Source organism: Pleurodeles waltl, chromosome 4_2, assembly GCF_031143425.1.
Source record: "Pleurodeles waltl isolate 20211129_DDA chromosome 4_2, aPleWal1.hap1.20221129, whole genome shotgun sequence".
NCBI classification, from domain to species: Eukaryota; Metazoa; Chordata; class Amphibia; order Caudata; family Salamandridae; genus Pleurodeles; species Pleurodeles waltl.
Window position 1 is genome coordinate 773,792,015 of NC_090443.1, and position 24,378 is coordinate 773,816,392.

Below are 24,378 nucleotides of genomic sequence, written 5' to 3' on the forward strand. Positions count from 1 at the left end.
ACTCCAAACTACCCAAGTCCGACAGCCTATAATGACGCACAAACGTCGAAGGAGAAGCCCAAGTGGCGGCCCTGCAAATCTCCACCACCGAAGTCCCCTGAAGCTCTGCCACCGTCGCCGCCATGCCTCTGGTAGATCTCCCCTGAATCCCTAGAGGAGGAACCACCTCTTTCAAGGAATAGGCCAACAGAATTAAAGATCGAACCCACTGACTCAAGGAAGCCGTGGAAGGTTTCTCACCTTTGCGCGCCGGACCAAAATTAACAAACAGTGAATCCCCTTTACGAAAAGGAGCCACCACCCGTAGATACTCCAACAAAACCCTACGTACATCCAACAAATGCAAACGGACCTCCTCCCTTGATGAGGGATTCGGACAAAATGACGGAAGGATGACCTCCTGCCTGGAATGGAACGAAGAATTGACTTTTGGAATAAAGGAAGGCACCGGAACCAGAACCAGAACCACCCTATCGGGAAAAATCTTACAAAAAGGAAAGGAACATGCCAATGCCCCCAATTCCCCCAACCGACGAGCCGAAGTAATGGCGACCAAAAAGAACGTCCTCAAAGATAGATGTCGCAAATCACAGTCCCCCGATGGTTCAAAAGGGGCCTCCGTCAACACATCCAAAACCAAGGACAGATCCCATGAAGGAAAAGAACGTACCGGGCGAGGAAATAAATTAATAAGCCCCTGAAAAAATCTAGGCATCAATCGACCTTCATCCTGAAGATTACGCCACGGTCCTCTAAATGCCTGAATAGCCGCCCACTGTACCCGACGAGATGCCACTGACAACCCTAAATGAGCACCGTCCTGCAGGAACTGCATCACCTCAAAGAGAGAAGCGCAGGTAGGATCCAACTCACGACATAAGCACCAAGACGAAAACACCTTCCACTGACTACCATAAGAAAGCAAAGTTGAATGTCGCCTTGAAGCCAGCAAGGTAGAACTCAAAGCCACCGGTACCCCTAGACCTGTCAACCCCCTCCGTTCAACTTCCAAGCCGTCAAGTGTAACTTCCTCAATGACCCCAATGGGAGGCAGGGAAACTCCAGGGGAGAAGGACAAAGAGGCAGAGCCCACATCCTCCCCTCCGCCATCAGCCACAACAATGGGAACCAATTCGCCCTCGGCCAAAGTGGCGCCATCAGGATAACCCTGGACCCCAGATCCCTCACTCGTAACAGAAACGCCCTGAGTAGTTGAAACGGAGGGAACGCATATAAAAGGCCCTGCGGCCAAGGACATGACATCCCGTCCACCTCCCATGCTTGGGGACACCGAAACCGTGAGCAGAAGTGCTCCACTTTCGCATTCCCTACTGACGCAAACACATCCAGCACTGGAAGACCCCAAAGCCGGACCAGATGCTGAAACAGAGACTTCCGGAGAGAGAAAAGTTGAGAGGAAGGAATCACTCTGCTCAGTAGATCCGCCCGAACATTTACCACCCCCCGAATGTACGTAGCCCTGAGAGAAGGAACCCACTCCTGAGCCCACACAAAAATCTCCCTGACTAGATCGAACAGAGCCCTCGATCTGGTCCCCCCTTGCCGATTGACATAAGCCTTGGCCACTAAGTTGTCTGTGCGAACCAGAACCGCCAACCCCCTCAGGGAATCCTGGAAATGGACCAGAGCCAGGAATATTGCCCGCAATTCGCGCCAATTTGATGACCGACTCGCCTCCAGAGGGGACCAAAACCCCTGAATCTGAGCTGACCCCATCCATGCCCCCCAACCGGAGAGGCTGGCATCCGTCGTCACCACCACGGGTCTCAGAGGCGATAAAGACACCCCTACCCTCAGGTGGTCTGCATCCAACCACCATTGCAACTCTCTGTGAATCAATCCGGACCCTGGAACCCTGTCCTTCAGAGAACCGGACCCTGGAGCCCACCTTCTCAAGAACCATGTCATTAAGCACAGGAGATGGAAACGTGCCCAAGCAACCAGAAATATCACTGACGTCAAATGACCCTGCAGTCGCAACCATAGAAGAGCTCGGGGCGCAGACAGTAACAATACCTTCTTTACCAAAGCCTGGAGTACATCCAACCTTTTTTCGGACACAGTCACCAACCCTAGAAGAGTCTGAAACCGAGCCCCTAGAAAAACCAGATCCTGGGACGGCACTAAGGGCCTGATTCCGATGCCGGCGGGCGGCGGTCGCCGCCCGCCTGGCGGGAACCGCCATATGGCCGCTCCGCGGTCGAAAGACCGCGGAGGCCATTCAGGCTTTCCCGCTGGGCTGGCGGGCGACCGCCAGGAGGCCGCCCGCCAGCCCAGCGGGAAACCCCTCCCCACGAGGAAGCCGGCTCCGAATGGAGCCGGCGGAGTGGGTATGTGCGACGGGTGCAGTTTGCACCCGTCGCGTATTTCAGTGTCTGCATTGCAGACACTGAAATACTTTGTGGGGCCCTCTTACGGGGGCCCCTGCAGTGCCCATGCCATGGGCATGGGCACTGCAGGGGCCCCCAGGGGCCCCGCAGCACCCCCTACCGCCATCCTGTTCCTGGCGGGAGACCCGCCAGGAACAGGATGGCGGTAGGGGGTGTCAGAATCCCCATGGCGGCGGAGCGCGCTCCGCCACCATGGAGGATTCTGTAGGGCAGTGGTAAACCGGCGGGAGACCGCCGGTTTACCCTTTCTGGCCGCGGCTGAACCGCTGCGGTCAGAATGCCCTTGGGAGCACCGCCAGCCTGTTGGCGGTGCTCCCGTGGTCGGTGACCCTGGCGGTCACCGGCCGCCAGGGTCAGAATGACCCCCTAAGTCTGATTTCTCCCAATTGATCAAAAACCCGTGGTTTTGCAGGACCCCCAGAACTTGGGCCACCTGCCTCTGCAAAAGGTCTCGTGAATGGGCATGAATCAAAATGTCGTCTAGATAAGGATGCAGAAACACCCCTTCTGAATGAAGCAAAGCCACTAGAGGAGCCAGCACTTTTGTGAAAATCCGAGGAGAAGATTTTAGACCGAAAGGCAGAACGCAAAACTGAAAATGGTCCTGACCCACAGCAAACCTCAGGAACTTTTGAGAGGATTTTGCCACAGGCACGTGTAGGTAAGCATCCTGCAGATCCAGTGACACCAGAAAGTCCCCTTGTCTGACCAATGGAAAAATAGTCTGAATGGACAGCATGCGGAAATGCACTGTCCTGATCCAGGTATTCACCTCCTTTAGATTGAGCACAGGCCGAAATCCCCCTGAAACCTTCTGTACAAGAAAAAAGACTGAATAAGTGCCCTGACCCCGTTCGTCTAGCGGAACGCGGGAAATGGCCCCTTTGACCAGTAAGTCTCGCACTCCGTTCAACAATGCTCTTCTCCGTGACCCCCCTGAAGGCAGAGGTGTGGGACGTACCCCTGAATCTGGAGGAACCACAACAAAATCAATGACATAACCATTGGTCACAATGTCTATTACCCAATGATCGTTTACACTGTCCTCCCAAGCTGAAAGAAAGTGACTCAGTCTTCCCCCAACCGGCCCTCTGCCAGGCCCACTGTGATTGTCAGGACCCCTTCTTGAAACCACCCCGGGTCGCAGGAGCAGACTTCTTAGGCGAAAAACGCAGCTGATAACGTCGTTTCCTAAATGAAAAGGATTTAGCATCCCTAGTAGGAGAAGTTCTGGAATGCTTCTTCCACCCTTTACCCGAAGAAGAACCCCCTTTACAAGGTAAGGCATGCTTCCTCTCCTTAAATGCCTTGGAAAGCATGGACGGCAATTGCTCTCCAAACAGGTTACGGCCTTCAAACGGCAGTCTCAACAAGGCCGCCTTCTCCCCTGGATCAGCCTTCCAGGAACACAACCAGAGGGACCTACGAGCCCCAATCAAAGACCCAGAAGCCAGAGCCGAAGTACGGACCACATCAGAAGACACATCAGCCAACAATCTGGCCTGCTGCTCCATACCAGCCAGGAGGTCTGAACATTCCGCCCCTTCCTGTACAGCTACCGCCAGTTTATCAAAGTCTTGAACCAATGACTGTGACGCATAAGCAGAATAAATCCCTGCCTTCAGCGCCAGATTCTCCGCAGCAAAAGCCCTCTTAAGACCCGAATCCACTTTACGGTCTGTGGCATCCGTAGGCACACAATCCTCCGGATTGACAGCCGTTTTGCCAATTAGAGTAGCCAAAATAGAGTCCAGGCGTATTGAAGGAGGCGAAACCTCCTCACCCTCAAGTAAGTAAAGTTTCTGAAGGAATCGTGGAACTTGAGCCTTCTCCACATCCTTCCACTCAAGAAACACCATATCCTTCACAGGTCCCTGGAAAGGCATGGCAAACTTTGAAGGCGTCTGATATTGAGGAAATAAATGAGAATCCGAGGTTGTAGGTTGAAACACTGGGAAACCCAAATTGTCCCGAACATGTGCCATCACTTCCCACATTTCTTCTCTGGAAACATATTTCCCCCCAGATGACGTTGATGGGGCCTCATCCTCACTCTCTGATGAGGATTTCCTTGCTGCTACCGATGAGTGCGCACGCTTAGGCTGAGCAGACCTGGCCACGCCAGCTTGCAGTGCCCTGGTAACAGCTACCTCAATCATATCCTGCACTTCCTCTCTAGACATGAGGGGAGTACCCCTGTCAGGGACCTGTGGGTTCTCAGGAAGAGCAATGCTATCCTCACCTCCCTCCTCCGAGGAGGAAGAAGAGACAATCCTACTTCTCTTTGCTGGAGCTTTAGGCATCGTAAACCATCAAAAAACACTGACTTCCATTCCAAAAATCTACCCTATATAAAGGACCCCGGTCCTCCCCCAACAGGGCTCCACCAATCCCTAAAAAGGTCAACCTCCTTGTAACATTTCATAAAAATCACGGGCAGAACGCCCGTCCTACCTGAAAAGCAACCCAAAATCGAAGTTCCTCGGTTCCTCGCGGCTCCGCGGCACGGAAACCCGGAAACCAACGCCCCAGCCACAGAGGGCCGGCTGACCCCGTCAGCCGGCCCCCAGTACACGCCTCTCCAGCAGCCATGCTGCTCGTCCAAGACGCGACCCAGCCGTAGCACTCCTCGCGGAGCTCCGCGTCCCGAGGAGTGCCTCCTTCGACGACCTCCAGGCCCCGCAGTGCAGGTAAGAAAAGGAAAAGAGATACGTCTAGCGTGGGCTAGACAAAAGAACAGGAGGGGATAAGGGTGGGGGGGGGGTTTGAAAGGGGAAGGGAGGGTCTAGGGGGGAGGCGGGAGGCCTCATTGGTTAAAAGGAAGGCGAGGGAGGGACGGGAGGTAATGCAACGGGTCTCGCGTTTGCTCGCGTTAAAGCTATTAGAGCTGTAAGCTCCTAAACTGACTTTTCTTGCCACATAAACTAATAATGAAATGGAAAACGGTTTCACATATGCGAGCCAATGGTCGCGATGAGCATGAAGGACACACAGAAAAAGAAACAGAAGTTTTCTCGCAGTGAAACATCGTCAAAAGCGCAATTATCCATGTTACTGACAAAAGTACAATTATCCATGTAACCAGCAAAAGTGGAATTATCCATGTAACACAGTCATGTCATGCAAAGAGCTTGACTTCTGCCCAGCGATTTTTAAATGGCAAGCTCACGAACTAATGAAAGTGACGGGTGTGACATGGGCGCGGTTAGAAGCCCACAGAGAGATTACAACATGATCCAGAGTGTATGCATGCCCTCGACCCTAAAAATTGTATATTCCTCTTATTCACTGTGACTGAACAATTATGTCACAACGTGATTAGTGCTGCTAATAATAGAAAAAGAAAGATTTATATCAGGCGGTAGAGTGATTTGATATAATATGAACACTAAAATTAAACATTTTATCTGTAGTTAAAAGTAATCAGGCTAACTAAATATAGGTGAAAGTATTATGCGTATGCTTATAGTCCTCTTAGCATAGTGTTCAAAAGCTGCAGTTCTACTTTTTGCAGACAGGGGTCTGAAATTAAGCACCTTGGTGAGATTCAAGATGATTTTGTTTTATATCCAGCAGGATTAAACCGCTTCCCCTTCCGACACCATACTCGTCCGTAATTTCACCCCAACCATTTCCATAAACTAATTCCCACTCCTCCCGCATTCTAATTCTAAGGACATTCTATAAGAACGAAAGATCGGCACGAGAATGCGGAACATACGAATGCCATCCGACACCATACTCGTCCATAATTTCACCCCACCCGTTTCCATTACGAATTCCCTCTCCTCCCGCATTCTAATTCTAAGGACATCTCTCGGCACGAGAATGCAGAACATACGAATTACTTTACCAACACTCAAGAATACGACCCAACAAGGTATCAACAGGTGACTTCTTGTTTGTTTTGCTTTGTCACAAAGCAAGTTTTTTAACTCATTGTCTATTTGTATAAATCCTCAAACGGCTGGAGAGAAGCAGCAGGCTGTAAACTGCCCACAAATCGGCTCTAATGTGCTTTGGCTCAACACATGGTTTTAAACAGTGTGTTGCAAGCTCAGGTGTTCCCCTGGCGCAGTGATGTCCTGACAGCACCGGAGACTGTGCTCCTTTCTGTACTCTTGAATCACCACAAGTATGTGTGGCCTCTGTATCCTTCTTAAGGTGAGGGAAGGTTTTCCACAGACAGTTGTAGTTCAGCATGATACACTAGGGTGGAAATGAGGAAGCATCTGAATAGCGACAAAAACAACTATAAACCATGAAGCTTAGATTTGCATAGTCTCAACAAATTATATAACCACAGAAATCGCTTGGAACCAGTGGCAGCTAGTGACATTTGAAAATGGTGGGGCGTAAAAGCTAATACAATACAAAATTGCAGGTGCTGACTGCACTTTGTTTGCAGACACAATGTCACTAACCAGACAGCTCGTATTCCGTTGTCAGCATTAAGTGCATTTTAAAAAGGAGCAGCTTTTGAACTTGGTCATAGAACACAGGGCGGTTCTGAAAAGGCAGTGTTGGGATATAAAAATAAGGAAAATATCACAACTACACCCTATTACACCCTACAGATGAATTGAAGGGGTTGATTCAGCAACTGTCTTTGACCTGTATTTCATGGACACCGAAGTAAAAAATGCCTTGGCAAAACTAATAAATCTGGCTACTTCCTAAAATGCTTGTCCTTCTTCATTGATTGATAGGTTTATGTGTGTGGTTCTGTGGGTATGTTAGTGGGTGAATGTGAGAATGAGATGGTTGGTTGGGTGGAGGAATGAGATGGTAACCGAGTGCATAGTAACTGAATTAATGAGTGAATGAAAGAATGGATGGACGAAAGGGAGATTGCATGGATGATAATTGAATACATTATGGATGTCTGGATCAGTGGGTAAGTACTTGCATGGCTGATTGAGTGAGTGCTGGGTCCAATAGAGACAAGTTGCTTCAGTTGTACAAGCTACATCAGGCAAAAATAATAATGTAATAAAAATGGTAAGAATTATTAATATTGTGCTAGTTTGAGCATTACTCACAATCTGGACACTACTGTTCCTCGACTGCCCACAAAATATGTGAAATATTACTGTCATTATTACAGTTCACCAATTTCACCATTGATAAGCACCATCAGGTCAAGCATGCCCACAATTTATTCGAATATATGTGTAGCACTATTTTTATATCTGAGGTCCTCAGCACAACAGACCTAGGCACGACACCTGTATGGCATGAAGCATCTTAGAGCCTGTGAACTGATACTGGGATCACAATGATGATACGTAAGGCACAGACTCAGACATTTTGTCTCCTCTCCACTTCAGCCAAATTATTTAGTCCAGTCACAATGTTTAATGATAGGAGCTCATGCTTCACAGGCAATTTCCCAAGCCACCACCACCACCACCTCCAGCAGTCCTACCATCATCAATGGTACCTTGAAGGTCATGTAATATGCAAGAATGGCCGATGATACGTGCCTATATTGTACAACACAAGCACTACTGTGGCCCGCTGCAAAACAACAATGTCATTGCATTTCTCATATAAAGTGCACAGTAAACTGATCTGCTTTCTGGTGCCCATTGCTCCAACACAAACTTATTTCACTGACCATAAAAGACTTCAGCGTCCCACAAAATGTGGATCATGCTCACAAACCAATCAGCTACACTACACTGATGACACATGACAAACAAAATGCTACTTTAGAGTTCATATCGCCCATCAGCTAAAATATAACCCTCAAACAAAAATTGTACTTCATCCTTCCACTAGTATACAGCACCGACCAGCTCAACACCCCCACAGTTATGCTTTAGAAAAGCTATTTTATGTGTGGCTGCCAGATTATCACAGTTATCATGTCAGAACTTTCTGTTAGAAAATCCAGTTTTCGGAAGCATGTGGCTTGCCTTAACTTTCTGTTTCATATTTTTGCATTTCTCACAAGTAATAGATTAAAGGTACATTAAGGTTTGCAGGTCCGTAGCGCTTGACCCAAACAGCGTGAAACAAGAGTTGTGTTTCAACGCAGGCTGTGCCCACCACAGGATTTTTTTTAAATACACTAAATAAATCTTGAAAGAAAAGGTGGAGCTGGCGGAGAAATATTGGTGCAAATCAAAGAAGCACGGGGATCAACCACAGGGCAAACCAGAGAGTGCACATAGTCTCTGTAGAGAGCCACCCGGGTTCTCTCAAACATTGCAGCCAAAAGAGACGTGAGGGCGGGCGACGCCAGAGAGGCTATTAATAAAGGGCGCACTGCACTGTGAGGCAGTCACACACTGTGCATGTTAATGTGTGTGTGCTTAGTTGAACAGAGCTGTTACTGTATGCGCAGGCCCTGGCTCGGGCCCATTCCACATTGCCGATGAGAGCGGGATCGCCCGGTGGAGTGCTGGCCCAAAAACATCATGCGCAAGCCTGTTCCCCGACGGTGTACGTCAGTGGCGCACTGTGAAAAGCTGGCAACCAGGAGCAGTGCCCTTACCTGCGGGCAGGTGCCATGCCAGGCACCAGAGTGCTGCGCTGGTGAAAGGAAGGCGCGGAGACCCACGCACCGCCCGATGCCTCCAGCGAGCAGGAGTGCTGTGATGATGGAGCCGGCTGCGGCCTTGACCGGCGCGTAAAGAGGCCCCTGCCCCGCCCCCAAGACAAGACCTGGAGCGCCCACCCCACCCTGAAGAGAAGAAGCATGTGGTGCGCGTGCCTCAAGCACCCAACATCTGCAGAGGTAAGGCCAGCCATTGCCCCTCTCCTCCTCATCTGGACAGCAGTGAGAGGGAGGCACAAGGCACAGCGAGGGCAAGCAGGCCATGTGAGGCAGATGCCCGGGCAGTACAGAACAAGGCTCAACCACAACAGTGAGCTGCAGGAAAAGGGGGAGACTTCACAGGGCACAAGAAAAAAAAAGGAGGCCTGTTGGAAAAATAAAATAATAATAATAAAATAAGGTGATGAATGGGGGAGAAATAAAGTGACAGGATTAACCCAACACACAAGCCACGTGAGTGAAAACAGTGGGACAGTAGACGTAGTTTAGGAAAAAAAAAGAAAAAGAAACACACAGAAACATGAGTTTATCCGAGCAACATTGCGTCCAACAGCCTTCACCATCAGCAGGAGGAGCCCACTCGTCAGTGGCAGCACTGACCCCTTTCAGTCAGCTAGCGGACCCTGCCACAGCAGTGCCGAGGTTGCGCCACTGGCTTGGCAGACTGGATAATTACTTCTGCGCCACGAGAGAAACTGACGGGGCTGTGCGAAGGTCCCGCATGCTACACATGAGAGGAGATGAGCTGTATGAACTCTTCAACATGCTCCCAAACATGGGGGCAGCCAACGACTTCAACGCAGCAGTGACCACCCTGAACCAATACTTTGATCCTCAACTCAACCACAATTAGGAGAGGTTCAAGCTGCACCAGGCCCAACAATCTGACACAGAGTCAGTGGACAGGTTTTATGCTAGACTAAGGAGGCTGGCGAGCACTTGCGTGGGCCTTAACCAGCACGAAGAAATAAGGGCGCAGGTTATCCAAGGGTGCTGCTCAAACATGCTGTGAAAGCTTATACTAAGGCAGACTGGTATCAGCCAGGCTCACTATGCCACTGGATTCAAGCTATCCTGGCTGATGAAGGGTGAAACCCTGAAACCGGTCCCAGGATGCTTGTTTCCGGTCCAGGGAGGACCTGGCCTTGCAGTTCAGGCTGGACTGTTCCCATGAGGAACAGGGTCAAGACTGATTTGCATATGGCTGGGTCTAAACTGGGGTGGCATAGTGAGCAAATGAACAATGGATTAAACCCAGATCTGTGACTCGGGGTGAATGTTTGATTAGTTCCACATTCCATCCGTCATTTGTGTTTTGCTTTGCTCTACCCGAAGGTCGGCTGGATGAAGAAGAAGAAAATACCGAAAGCTTTGTGAGGATGGTGGTGCACGCATCATGTCCAGTGGCTCTCACTCTGCCAGAGATAGCTGAAGCGTCACTCAAATACCGGATCATATGCCGGGTGAAGGAAGCACTGAGCGGGAATGGAAGCATTTCCTTGATGGAACAAGGAGCCCAAGGAACGTGCCGCCACGCAGGTGGTGTGGAAGGTGAGGAATGAGTTGTCCATGGTGAGCGATGGCATACTGCTGAGGGGCCAGAAGCTGGTGATTCCTCACTGTCTGTGGGATTATGTGGTTGAGCTGACCTATCAGGGTAACCAAAGGGCTGCTAAGATGAAGGCCTGTCTTTGGAGCAAAGTGTGGTTCCCAGGCATAGACCCCCTTGTGGAAGACAGAGTAAGGAGGTGCCATCTGTGTATGATCATTGCCCAGCCCACAGCGCCGGCCATCACAGAAGAACCCAGCGTTAGACCATGGTCCAAGGTCGTCATGGACTTTGGCAGTTTCCTTCCCAGACAGAAGGCTGACTTTGGTCCTTTTAGACTCTCACTAGCGATTTTGTATCGTGGAGCTGGTGGCTTCGGCAATTTTTGTAAATGTTAAACCGGTGTTGGAGAAAACATTTGCCCTGTTTGGCCTCTCGGAGGAGAAGAGGACACATAATGGGCCACCGTTTCAGAGGCAGGAGTTCCGGGACTATCTCAGCCAAATGGCGGGGCGCCGCCGCTGGATTACTCCCTACTGGCCGCAGGCCAATGGGGGTGTTGAAAGCTTTATGTGCGCCCTAAATAGGGCCCTGAGGATTGGTGTGGACCAAGGAGAGGATCTCGAGGGGTGCATGCACCAGTTTCTACGAGTATACCGGCAGACCCCTCAGCACCACCGGATGCGCTCCTGCCGCATTGATGTTTAGAAAATCACAGCAGGATTGTATTCCTGCAGATTCCCAGTGGGTTCCGGACAAGCTAGATCAGGGAAGTGCTCAAGCCAAACGCCGGAGAACCAATGCGAAGGCTAGTGATAGGAGGAGGACCCAGTTCCTGGATCTCCACGTTGGCGATACTGTGGTGGTAAAAGACCGATATCTGGGGTGGAAATTCAGGACCCCCTATGAACCATAGTTGTGGAAAGTGGTGGCAGTGAGAGGGATGATGGTGACTGCCTAGAGAGGAGAGCAACAGGTCACCCGCAATTTATCCTGGTTCCAGCGAGTGGATCCTGAGAGAGCATGGACCAGCGGAGAGGTAGTTGAAGAGTTTGGGAATGCAGAAAGAGAGGTGGTGGCTGACGGTGATCTGGTGAATCGATTGACACCACACTGTAATCTTGAGCTTCCGAGGAGCCTGGAGAGGCCCGGTGAGCTGACAGGCCGGAGTGAGTGGTATCACTTGCGGGCCAGTACACCTCCTAGCCAGAGATTGAAAGACTTTGGCCATCATTTTGTCATTGGTGGTAAAACCCGCCTACCGCTGTGGTGACGGCCGCCAAAATACCATCACCGCAGCTACCATCCGTCCTTCATATCATGATCACTTGCGCACTTCCGCCACAAGAAGGGCAGGAATTCAGCAGTAATCATACTGGCGGACGGTGGTAAGCTGGCGCTGCTATCCCCAACACCGCCACGCCAGTTGAACGCCACCAGACGTATCATGACCTGTGATACGGCCTGGCGATATTATGCTGGTGGTATTCTGCTGGCGGTAGCAGCGCCCCTTCCTGTTCCCTGCCGGGAGACCTCCTAGAATAAGGTAAGTCGGGCTTCCGACAGGGGAGGTGGTGGGGGGTGTAGCGTGTGTGTGTGCCTGATTGTGTGTATGAATTTGTGAGTGTGTGTGTGAATGCGTGTGTGTGTGTTGTGTTAGCGTGGGTGTATGCGTGTGAGTGAATGCATGTAAGAATGATGACGTGAGTGTGGGTCTGCATGTCAGTGTGATTGTGTGTAAGAATGTGCGAATGTGCGCGAGCATGTCTGGAAGTATGCTTTTATGAATATGTATATGCCAGTTTGAGTGAATGGGTGTATGCATGGTGCATGTCTGTGGGTGTGTGTGTGTATGGGGGTGAGGTGGGAGTGAGAGGATTGGGTGGTGGGGGGAGTTTGGAGGGGGGAGAGGGACCCGCCTACCGGTGACAGGGAAGGAATTCCCTGTCACCGGTAGGGCTTACCGCCATGGTTTTCGTGGCGTTGCTAATGCCACGAATACCATGGTGGTAGGCAGGCTCAAAATGCCTCTGATGGTACTATGCCGGCTGCCGGGCTGGAGATTGACATCTCCGGCCTGGCGGCTGATACCGCCTTGGCAGTATGAGTGGAGAAATGGCGGGTTGGCTGCTGCCAATCTGCCATTCTCATAATGTGGCGGTATGTACCGCCAGCCTGTTGGCGGTACTACTGACACTTAAACACTCGCCACTGGGGTCATAATGAACACCTTTATGTGTTAGCCCTCGATTTGCTATGTTTTATTACAGTATTCCGCAGGTGCAACACCTCTATGTCCATGTCTCTATTTGTCCTTCTTGCCTTTGTCCCTCTCTTTCGTCTATCTGTTAGCTCTGTTCCTTCTAGCTCTCGGCACTCTGCCTTCTTTGGGACCATGGTTCTTCCTTCTCCAAGCATCCTCTGTTTTTAAATAAAACCTGGGAGGGATGTAGAGAGCCACCCAGGCTCTCTCAAACATTGTAGCCAAAAGAGACGTGAGGGCGGGTGACACCAGAGAGGCTATTAATAAAGGGCGCGCTGCACGGTGAGGCAGTTGCGCACTGTGCCATATTCCTGTGTGTGTGCTTAATTGAACAGCGCTGTTACTGCATGCGCAGGCCCTGGCTCTGGCCCATTCCATGGTCTCCGAAGAGTCCCACTGCGTAGCCTTTGTCAAATCCCTGCCTCAGAACCCCTCGCCAGCCTTTATCAGCAGAACCTGCCTCCTCGCAACTATTTTGCCTTTGTCACTCACACCCCTCCCAACCTCCGTTCGCTTCTCTGTCCTTCACTGCCCCTTTTTAATTATTTTTCTCACACTCTCTCCCTCTCTTCCTCTCTTGTGTCCCTTCCTTTCTCAGTAGCTTTTCTCCTTTCTATCCCTCTGCCTCGCTTTAGGATTCTCTCTTCCGCTCTCTCCGTTTCTATGCTCTCTTTCTCACTGTTTATCTCATGGATACATCTCTCTGCCCTGTCAATCCGATTTTTTTTTTCTTTTTTTTTTTTACCCCCCGTTTTTTCTATGCTTTTCTCAATGGCTTTTCCTGATGCAAGTCTCTTTTTCTGCTTTTCATGTAAGCGTGTCCTTTTGAGACTGCGAGTCTCTGTCTCCCTTATGCCCGGCTGTTTAAAACGGCTCCGATTAGTGCAGTCAGAAGTGCGCAAGTCGGGTTGGCCAAATCCAACATGGCAGTTTATGCTTTTAGGCAAGTCAAGTCATCCCTGTTCCTGCTGTCAATCAGCAGGAATAGCCCCGCCCCCATCCTCGCTGAAACAATGGCACAATCTTAAATCATGGTAATGTCATCTTAACCGGCATGTTATTAATTTACATTTGCTGCCTGCTGCACTTGCAGCAGGTGGGGCGACGCTCCTCTGCCCTAAAGGAGGAACCACCGCTGCTTGGAACCCAGACTGGAGCACCTCTGCAGGTCTCGTATGACACCCAAAACTCCCTAAGTGGGTCAAATTGTGAACATAAACTTTCAACTCCACACGAGGAGTACAACCTATTATACAAATGCTGTAGTGGCCCCCAGTTTACCGCGACAAATCTGTGTGCCTCGGCAGCTATCTTGAAATGGCTTTTCTTTAACAGAAAAGCCCTTCCAAAATGGCCCACCGTGCACTCTCATTATAATGCACAGGTGGCCATTTTGGCATGTTAACAACCTCAGTGAAAAAAGTCCTAGCAAACCCAATCGCCCTGTTTTTATGCATGTGACCTGTCATATTGGCTATGTTACTGCATGCTTAACTTCCCATTAGGCAGCTGAAAGTAAGTAAGTTAGTTCCTATCTTTTTTCAGACTAAAGTGACTTACGATAAGGAAAAAAATACATTTTTAGGACTTTAGGACTTAAAACTAAGACCATATGTCAGTTAAGGAGTTAACGACTTTGATGATCTTTCAGGATGTGTCAGATCAGTTTACTTTGATTTTAAAAGTAATTTGGTTTATAATTATACAATGCTGTATCTTATCTTTTTCTTTCAGGAATCAACGGGTGAGCAAGGGGTTAATGTGATAATAGAAATGTTGTCAAACGTTAATCTCAGCAATGATCTAAAACTTCTGTCAAGTGGAGGAAGAGTGATTGTAAGTATTTTGTTGTGCAGCTGTGATTGTAGTTGACAATTGTGTTGTGCAATTACGTTGATGATACTAATTGGATTGCTTGTGTGTCAGAACAGTCAACGCTGCAATGGAGGGTGTGATTTCGGCACGCAACAGCTTAGGCATGCAATGGAGGGCGTGGCATAGACCTGCAGCAGAGGTTGCACGCTTGAGCCACACTGTAAATATGTCGACTACCACAATCGCTGAGTATTAGTTGAGATTGTGGCCTGTGGAAACCAACATCAAATGTATTGCTTCAGAGATGGAAAATTGTTATAGTGTGGGCTGGAGAGAGAAAATTCTGTCATCTTTATATGATATCTCGTTTGAACTTCATGCTTCCTCCTTTGTCTGGTACGATTGGGCAGCTATTACAAAAAAAAACAATTAATAAATGTACCTCATCCTCACATTTATCGACTGGGAAAGTTCTTTCATGAAAATAAATACGTGCCGTCTAGACTAACCATGAAGAACTTTCGTGTCATTCTTGAAATTGTTACCGTGACTGCAGTATTCAAGTTATTTGTAAACCGAGTAGGGCATACCTTGTGTTCGTCTCTTAAACATGTTGTGTTGGGCCTGTGCAACTGCAAATATAATCTGAAGGGAGGAGTTCTATTTTATCGGGCATTCTCAGAGGAAATTTGAATGACCAAAATAAATGTGTTTTTTGTCACAGAGACTCTGATGTTAAACAAAAGTTTCAACAAAAGCAGCCAAGCCCTGAGATTTACTAAGCATTCTGAGATGGAACTTTGTAGCTCGAGTTCTTCCTGTATGCAAATACTGTAGGTGTAAGGGATTTAAAATGGAGTATTTTCAATTTCTTGCACAACATTGAAATTCTTTTTTAAACTTTGTGTTCTGTAATAGGTCGTAGGTTGTAGAGGCTCAATCGAAATAAACCCCAGGGACACCATGGCGAAAGAAACCAGCATAACTGGTGTTTCACTTTTCAGTCAAACCAAGGTAAGAAAACTCAGTCTTGGTTATGCCAACAAAAAGGCAAATCCACGTTATTGCATTTTCTTTTACGGAGATTATTTGCTTCGGATTGAATGTTATTAGATCACTGGAATTGGACAAACACAACATGCAGAGCATTAATGAATTCACCAGACTTTACACCCACAGTCCTTTTATTGGGGGTATAGGTGGATTTTGTGCCACACTTTAACCTTCCCTCCCACAGTTAAATTACCTAGCAAGAGCATGAGTACGGCGGGACGGTCAGTGATAGATTGTGGTGCCCAATGCAAAAACGATACCCTATATTTTAACAGGTTTCTGAATGCCCCTCGTCAGATTTGGTGATCCCGCGTTATGTTATGCTACATTTTCTTATTCGTGTGGATCACCCCCTCGAGTGGCATCTCGCTGCTAAATAAACAGTGACTAATGGATTTAATTCATTTTTTTTTCTTATGGGATGTGGATAATGTTCAGTAATCACTTTTCCAAAGTACGGTTAACTGGAAACAGGTGAATATTTACTACCAGTGTTTCTAATGATAACTTCACCAGTGAAGTTTTACTACTTCAGGAACTTATGAAGTTTGTCATCTTCTCAATATTTTAAGTATTGGTGAAAATTTCCACCAAAAAAGCTTTTGCTGAATCTTTCTGATAGAAAAAGTCACCTACTGTTTGATATTTGGAGTGGTTGTTTCCCATAGTACCTCCTTGTTTGTAATGTCATATGTAAATTAAGAAAAACTAATTGCTACCTTTGGGAATATCGTTAAGTGAAGTGAAAATGCCTTTGACTCTGGAAAGGCGTAGTCTTTTGGTCTTCTAGGGGTGCTTTTCCTTCTACGATAGGCTAGCATTTTTATAGTACCAAATGAACTGAATGAGTATGATTTGTTGGTTGACTAAAATTCATGAGACATAAAGCTTGCAATTGTGGACTCAGTTATGAGGCTACTTTTTCACCAAGTACTGTAAATACAAGCTTTATTTTCAAGATATATATCTGCCTCAACAATAAACAGTGCCTTTGTCACTCCACTCATTTCCTTAGTCTCATAATGTAGCCAGCACCTCTAGCCTCTAGTCCCTTCTATATTTAGTCAGACATTTTTTCTCCAGATGCTAGATATCTGTGTAGGAAATAGCGAACTTGAATGTGTATTAATAAATTGTACTCAAAAGCTGTTCTGAGACAGTGTGTCCTGAAGGCCCAGACATACCTTGTGCCCAATTCACGTTGAAATATATTACAGGCATAACGTGACTGCTAAAACGTTTCCTCTTGACTAGCTGTAGAATGAGCACAAAGCGGCGATAAACGTTTGATTTTGCAGCCTGTGCAGTTTAGTTCTGGTGCAAAATGCTTATGGAAATGTTTGTGAATCATACAAAAACTAAGCATTTTGCTTATGGGCTTCGTCACTACTCCCAAATCAAGAACTTTGTTCTGACATACGGCCAGAAAAAAATGATATGGTTACGCTTTTCATAGTGAGCAGTAACCGCAAAGTGGCTGGGGGAGACATGGGGTGAGCTTGAGAGCTTGTTACTCATTTCAGGTTAGAGACCAAAACAGTTTCCTTTAATTTGGTGTAGTCCAGTTCTGACTTCTTCATTTTTGGAAATATTCCAGTGGTTAGCTCCTATTTACTGATACAGCAAACTACTCCATGAATATACCTCCTTAGTGGGTGAAAAGCTCCCCTTGGCCATTTGTTGAAAGTACCTGTTTTGTAAACTCTTAGGGAGAGGGGAAGCATTTAGGTCTTGCAACAGAACCCCCCTTAGTTGTTTGCCAGAGCCCATTCCAACAACGCTAACTACACATACAGGGAGTGCAGAATTATTAGGCAAATGAGTATTTTGACCACATCATCCTCTTTATGCATGTTGTCTTACTCCAAGCTGTATAGGCTCGAAAGCCTACTACCAATTAAGCATATTAGGTGATGTGCATCTCTGTAATGAGAAGGGGTGTGGTCTAATGACATCAACACCCTATATCAGGTGTGCATAATTATTAGGCAACTTCCTTTCCTTTGGCAAAATGGGTCAAAAGAAGGACTTGACAGGCTCAGAAAAGTCAAAAATAGTGAGATATCTTGCAGAGGGATGCAGCACTCTTAAAATTGCAAAGCTACTGAAGCGTGATCATCGAACAATCAAGCGTTTCATTCAAAATAGTCAACAGGGTCGCAAGAAGCGTGTGGAAAAACCAAGGCGCAAAATAACTGCCCATGAACTGAGAAAAGTCAAGCGTGCAGCTGCCACGATGCCACTTGCCACCAGTTTGGCCATATTTCAGAGCTGCAACATCACTGGAGTGCCCAAAAGCACAAGGTGTGCAATACTCAGAGACATGGCCAAGGTAAGAAAGGCTGAAAGACGACCACCACTGAACAAGACACACAAGCTGAAACGTCAAGACTGGGCCAAGAAATATCTCAAGACTGATTTTTCTAAGGTTTTATGGACTGATGAAATGAGAGTGAGTCTTGATGGGCCAGATGGATGGGCCCGTGGCTGGATTGGTAAAGGGCAGAGAGCTCCAGTCCGACTCAGACGCCAGCAAGGTGGAGGTGGAGTACTGGTTTGGGCTGGTATCATCAAAGATGAGCTTGTGGGGCCTTTTCGGGTTGAGGATGGAGTCAAGCTCAACTCCCAGTCCTACTGCCAGTTCCTGGAAGACACCTTCTTCAAGCAGTGGTACAGGAAGAAGTCTGCATCCTTCAAGAAAAACATGATTTTCATGCAGGACAATGCTCCATCACACGCGTCCAAGTACTCCACAGCGTGGCTGGCAAGAAAGGGTATAAAAGAAGGAAATCTAATGACATGGCCTCCTTGTTCACCTGATCTGAACCCCATTGAGAACCTGTGGTCCATCATCAAATGTGAGATTTACAAGGAGGGAAAACAGTACACCTCTCTGAACAGTGTCTGGGAGGCTGTGGTTGCTGCTGCACGCAATGTTGATGGTGAACAGATCAAAACACTGACAGAATCCATGGATGGCAGGCTTTTGAGTGTCCTTGCAAAGAAAGGTGGCTATATTGGTCACTGATTTGTTTTTGTTTTGTTTTTGAATGTCAGAAATGTATATTTGTGAATGTTGAGATGTTATATTGGTTTCACTGGTAATAATAAATAATTGAAATGGGTATATATTTTTTTTTGTTAAGTTGCCTAATAATTATGCACAGTGATAGTCACCTGCACACACAGATATCCCCCTAACATAGCTAAAACTAAAAACAAACTAAAAACTACTTCCAAAAATATTCAGCTTTGATATTAATGAGTTTTTTGGGTTCATTGAGAACATGGTTGTTGTTCAATAATAAAATTAATCCTCAAAAATACAACTTGCCTAATAATTCTGCACTCCCTGTATACACAGAGGAGGTTGAGTCACCGCCCAGTTCAGCAATTGCATAACTGAAGTGTCTGCCACATTTGAATGACCTCACAGGATTATTGTACCGTCATAGTTTTTCTCAGTTGTTTTCATTGGTCAGCAGTCATAAAGGGGTTCTCCTAGCCGTAGCCTGGCACTGCTCCTCGAGGCAGCACAGCCTGCCTTCAGGCTAGGCGTCCCAGTCATTATCTTCAGTAATCTTGGCAGTAGCTCTCTTGGTCCCAGCTCCGACCTCACCTTGAGTACTGCTCTCCCAGGCTGTCAAAGCCAAAGATCCTGGCATATCCCTATACCACTACTGCAGGTTACACTTGAGCAGGGAAACTGGAATTTCCCTGTTGTCAGCCTGAACCCACTGTTCAGAGCTAACTGAGCCCATCTTCAGCCTCCTATTCCTAGGCACACTCTTGAAGGAACACAACAGTCAAATGTTTTTAAGTAGACATGTTGAGCATTAGAAATTTAACCGCGCACCCCAAAGAGAATTGTTTTCATATATTGATGTATTCCCAGTGTAGCTGTGAGATGAGCATTGCGAAAGTTTAGAATTTGGATGTATCCATTTCTTTTGTCTTCCGCTTTAAATAATGCAGTGATAGATAACAGTAGTAACTGCACATGTGGTTTGAATATAAGATGTAATTTGCTACACATTTGATTAGATTGAATGTGTTTACAGCTGGTATGGAAAATATTGTTAATTCTAAATCTCATTAAGTATGGAATATTAGATCGAAGACAAGCTGCAGAATATTTAATGGATCTGTGGTATTTGGATGTGACCTGTGCAATAGGAAGATTTTACCTGTGAATGACTTTCTAAAAGAAATTGTAACTAATTTATTGGCTTTTAACAAGCATGTATTTATATAGTTTCTGTTCCATAAAGGCATTACCGTTATGTGCTGTCAATTTTATGAAGGTACCAAGAGCAGAACAATTGCTTATACACTGTGTAGTTTACTCAGCTAGTTTAGGTCTTAATGTTGCCTTTTACACTATGGGAGGTAAGAAGAAAAGATATTGGACCCCAATAATGAAAAACATATAAAAATACGGGTGTAGATTTACATCTCCGCCTTAGCGTACTTTTCAATAACTTTCTAAGCAGTATGCCTGGGAAAAGTGTTTGAAGCACAGGTTTCAAGGGGTGGGGTGCGACTTGGAATGTCCAGTGACACTTTCAGCGGGCTACTATTACTGCTGTCAGTAGTTCTTCATAGTGGAAAACATTGGCCGTGGGAAAGGAGCTTCTTGGGCAAATGCATTTTCTTTTCTCCGCGAGGAAAATGATTTACCTCATTGACGAAAGCTCTTGCCGCCACTACCCCACAAATCTGGGAGTGATCCGTTTCCCTTCCCACCATGGAAAGGAAGTTGTTGCAGCGCTTGGCTGGAGTAAATCTCTGCCTATATCCAGGGTGGAAACGAATTGGAGAAGAATTTAAGAATTCCCAGAAACGTACAGGCTTGTGGGTTTTTCCAAACTTCGAGGCAAAGCACACTTTGGAAGACCCACTCCTTGAATGGTAATTTATTACTCTTGATTTCTTGTCAGAGCACTTCACAGGAGTAAATGGATGTTGTGCCCTTCAAGCTCCCTCTTCTGGATACCTAGAGTGTGTTAAAAAGGTATATTCGTTTTTATCTTTGTAAATAGAGCACATTGCTATTTGTAGTGATGTAGTGCGAGGTCTGGGGATAGGTCCACCTTTCATCTTTTAACCAATATTGGAACTACACCGTTCTAACTCTACTGGGGACATCTACTAAGAAACGATGGTCCTGCACCCTTTCTGCTTATTTCAGACGAGTATCCAGCAACAACCTGTGCTAGCGCCCACTTATCCAGTTGGCAGCATGAGGGAGACTGAGGAGATGAAGAAAACTCTATTGGGAAAGTATGGATGTGGGTAAATTTGCGAGCACGAGGAAACTGTCTGCAAGTGGTATGTGAATACCCACAATTTATAAGTGTGTGGATTTTCACACTTCCTTTTGCAGGCAATATTATGCAATTATATACACCAACCTTCCTGTAATGCTACGTTTGCATTTATGTTATTTTCAGCATAATGAAGGGATTGCCACCTTTGCAAGTGCACTTTTTGGGGGTAAAATTTCACCCCTTCGGATTCTATGAATCGAGATTACGATTTTGCACTCACAAATTGCTGTTTGAATGCTTGTAAATCTGGTCCACACAGAGTCAATTACCCCAGGTGCATTTTGCGTACGTATATTTTTGGAAGTCGAGCTTACCTGGTTTACGCACCCGGTACTATTTTAAGACTGCCTGCCAATTTGAAACCAGAAAAAGTGGTGCATGCATTATGTTTTCTGAGTAGAATAGACAGGCGCAAGTTAAACTATTGCACATCGAAACTCTGCTGATCATAGCTTTTTTTTTTTAAAGAAATGTTTAAAAGCAAATGATTGACTGTACAGCAAACGAAACACACATCCTTGTGCCGGTGGGCAAAAGCCCAAAATATTGCAAAAGAAGAGATGCCTGTGGCATCCAATAATAAATATCACTAACTTAATAGGGATCTTAGGCATTCCTGTGCCTGGGAATAACTGTGTTAATGCGAACACACACCGTTGTCTTTTAAATCTAATTCTCACGTATGTGCAATGGATATAAACGTTATTCCTTATAAAAGTAGGACATCTGTGAGTGTCAGTCCTTTGGGTTTATTTTCCCACTTGTCAAGGGGGTGAACATTTTCAGTGTAGCAAAATGTAGATGTTAGAAATGAGGTCTTTGGTTGGCAGGTAGGTTACCCCCTGTCCAAGAAAGGACCATCACTCTAGTCAGGGTAACTCACACACAATCCAAATTATCCTGTGCCCACCCTCTGGTTCCTTGGCACTGAGCAGTCAGGCTTAATTTAGAAGGCAATGTGTAAAGTATTTGTGCAGTAAATCATACAATAACACCATATAGCTCCGCAAAAATGCACCACACAGTGTTTAGAAAGATGTATAATATTTATCTTGATAAAAGCAGGTCAAAACGATTAAAATGCAATAAGTAAATGTTGAGATATCACTGAAAAGTGATATGAAGTGTCTTAAGTCTTTTAAAAGCAAACAAAGTTTCTTTCAAGCACAAAGTACCTGGTTCGTGTGAAAAATATCCGCAAAGAACCGCAGAGGAGGGGATGCGTGGAAACAAAGCGGTGTGCGTCGATTTCTCGTGCCACACACGGCGATGCGTCGTTAAGTTTTCACACAGGGATGGCTGTGTGTCGCTTTCCGGCACTCAGTTGTGGATCCTCTTTGGGTTGCGGGGTTTTCAGAAGCCCCGGGGACAATGCTTAGATTTCCTGCGCTGGCAGGACGAAGTCACAGGAGCTGCATCGATCCGGTGGGTGTTGCATCAAATTTTCTACCGCACGGCAGGCGCTGTGTCGATTCCTCTCTGGAAGTCGGGCTGCGTCATTCCGGCTTGGCTGTGCGTCGATTCAGTGGGCCGTGCGTCGAATTTCCGGTCACTATGCTGGCTCTGCATTGATCTTCTTGCTGCGAAGTCAGGCTGCAACGTTCCAGTTCAGCGTGCAGTGAAATTGTCTCTGCGGTGCAGGCTGTGCGCCGTTTCTGGCAGGCTGTGCGTTGAATTTTGCTGCACAAGGAGTCCTCCTTGTAGAGATGAAGTCTTTTTGGTCCTGAGACTTCAGGGAATAGGAGGCAAGCTCTATCCAAGCCCTTGGAGAGCACTTCTTCACCACAGCCAGAGAGCAGCAAGGCAGCAGGGCAACAGCAAGGCAGGAGTCCTTCACAGAAAGCAGACAGGTGAGTCATTTGGGCAGCCAGTCAGTTCTTCTTGGTAGGATGCAGGTCCTGGTTCAGGACCTCAGGTTCTCTTCTCCAAGAAGTTTCTGAGTTGGTAGGGGCAGAAGCCCTATTTATATACCCAAATGTGCCTTTGAAGTGGGGGAGGCTTCAAAGAGTGGCTTAGAAGGGCACAAAGTCCCCTTTTTGAGTTCAATCCGGTCTACCAGTGTCCCAGTAGGGGGTGTGGCAGTCTTTTGTGTGAGGGCAGGCTACTGTCCTTTGACATGCAAGTGTCAGGGCCTCCATCCTCCCAGCCCAGGAAGACCCATTCAAAATGCAGATGTATGCAAGTGATGCTGAGTATCCTGTGTTTGGGGTGTGTCTTAGTGAATGCACAAGGAGCTGTAAACTAAACCCAGCCAGATGTGGATTGTAAGGCACAGAAATATTTAGGTGCAGAGAAATGCTCACTTTCTAAAAGTGGCATTTCTAAAATAGTAAAATTAAACTCAACTTCACCAGTCAGCAGGATTTTGTATCACCATTCTGGCCATACTATACAAACAATGTATGCGGGCAGCCCCAATGTTAGCCTATGAAGGGAGCAGGCCTCACAACAGTGTAAAAATGAATTTAGGAGTTTTACATTACCAGGACTTGTAAATTCCTGCCTTTTGCCTACACAGCACCCTGCCCTATGAGTTACCTGAGGGACTATCTTAGGGGTGTCTTATCTGTAGAAAAAGGGGAGGTTTAGGCTTGGCAAGTACTTTTAAATGCCAAGTCGAATTGGCAGTGAAACTGCGCACACAGGCCTTCCAATGGCAGGCCTGAGACAAGGTTAAGGGGCTACTTAAGTGGGTGGCACAATCAGTGCTGCAGGCCACTAGTAGCATTTAATCTACAGGCCCTGGGCACATATAGTGCACTCTACCAGGGACTTGCAAGTAAATTAAATAGTCTAGTTGGGTATGATCCAATGTTACCATGTTTAAAGGGAGAGAGTCTTAAAACCAGCAAAAAAGTATCTAAGAAGTGGAGGGAGTCAGGCAAAAAGTTAGGGGTTGACCACCCTGAGGCTGTCAGGTCTAACAGTAGAGTATACAATGCACTGTTTTTCACTTTTGGAGTCCTCTCCTAAGCCCTGTTTGGCTATGGTGGTTGTACTGCTGTGTTTAAGACGTGCATGTGAAAGTATCCCTAGCAAAAATACATATTTTCCCATCAAAATTTTGAACTGTATTTGTGGTATTCTCCGTCTCAATGGGCACCCAGATTGGGTGTTTATCATGGAGCATTGGCCAAAGAAGCCTCAGGTCATGATTTAGTGGATATGAATATTCAATCCTTATTCTTGACAGAGTCTGGTGCACTGGCTATTGTATATAAAGTACAGAATCAATGTCACTTGGAGTCAGATTTATGTAGTAGCTCTTGGAAGCCTTATAATTTAATATTAATATTTCTCCTACTATGTACTTTTCAGGAATGCTAAACTACAGGCCAAGGACATCCCACATGGTGAATAATAACATTACTATTTTAGGGGCCTTTAATTTT

The 24,378-nt window shown here is 46.7% G+C and overlaps 1 protein-coding gene across 5 annotated transcripts in view; it reads left to right on the plus strand.

Moving 5' to 3' along the window:
- The window catches only part of CRYZ (crystallin zeta), a 124,059-nt gene that overhangs the window by 86,579 nt on the left and 13,102 nt on the right, over positions 1 to 24,378 (plus strand). For all 5 annotated transcript variants that reach the window (XM_069232430.1, XM_069232431.1, XM_069232433.1 and 2 more), the window contains exons 8-9: positions 14,523 to 14,624; positions 15,522 to 15,617. In XM_069232430.1, coding sequence (XP_069088531.1) covers positions 14,523 to 14,624; positions 15,522 to 15,617 — 198 coding nt within the window. The remainder of the gene's footprint in view (positions 1 to 14,522; positions 14,625 to 15,521; positions 15,618 to 24,378) is intronic.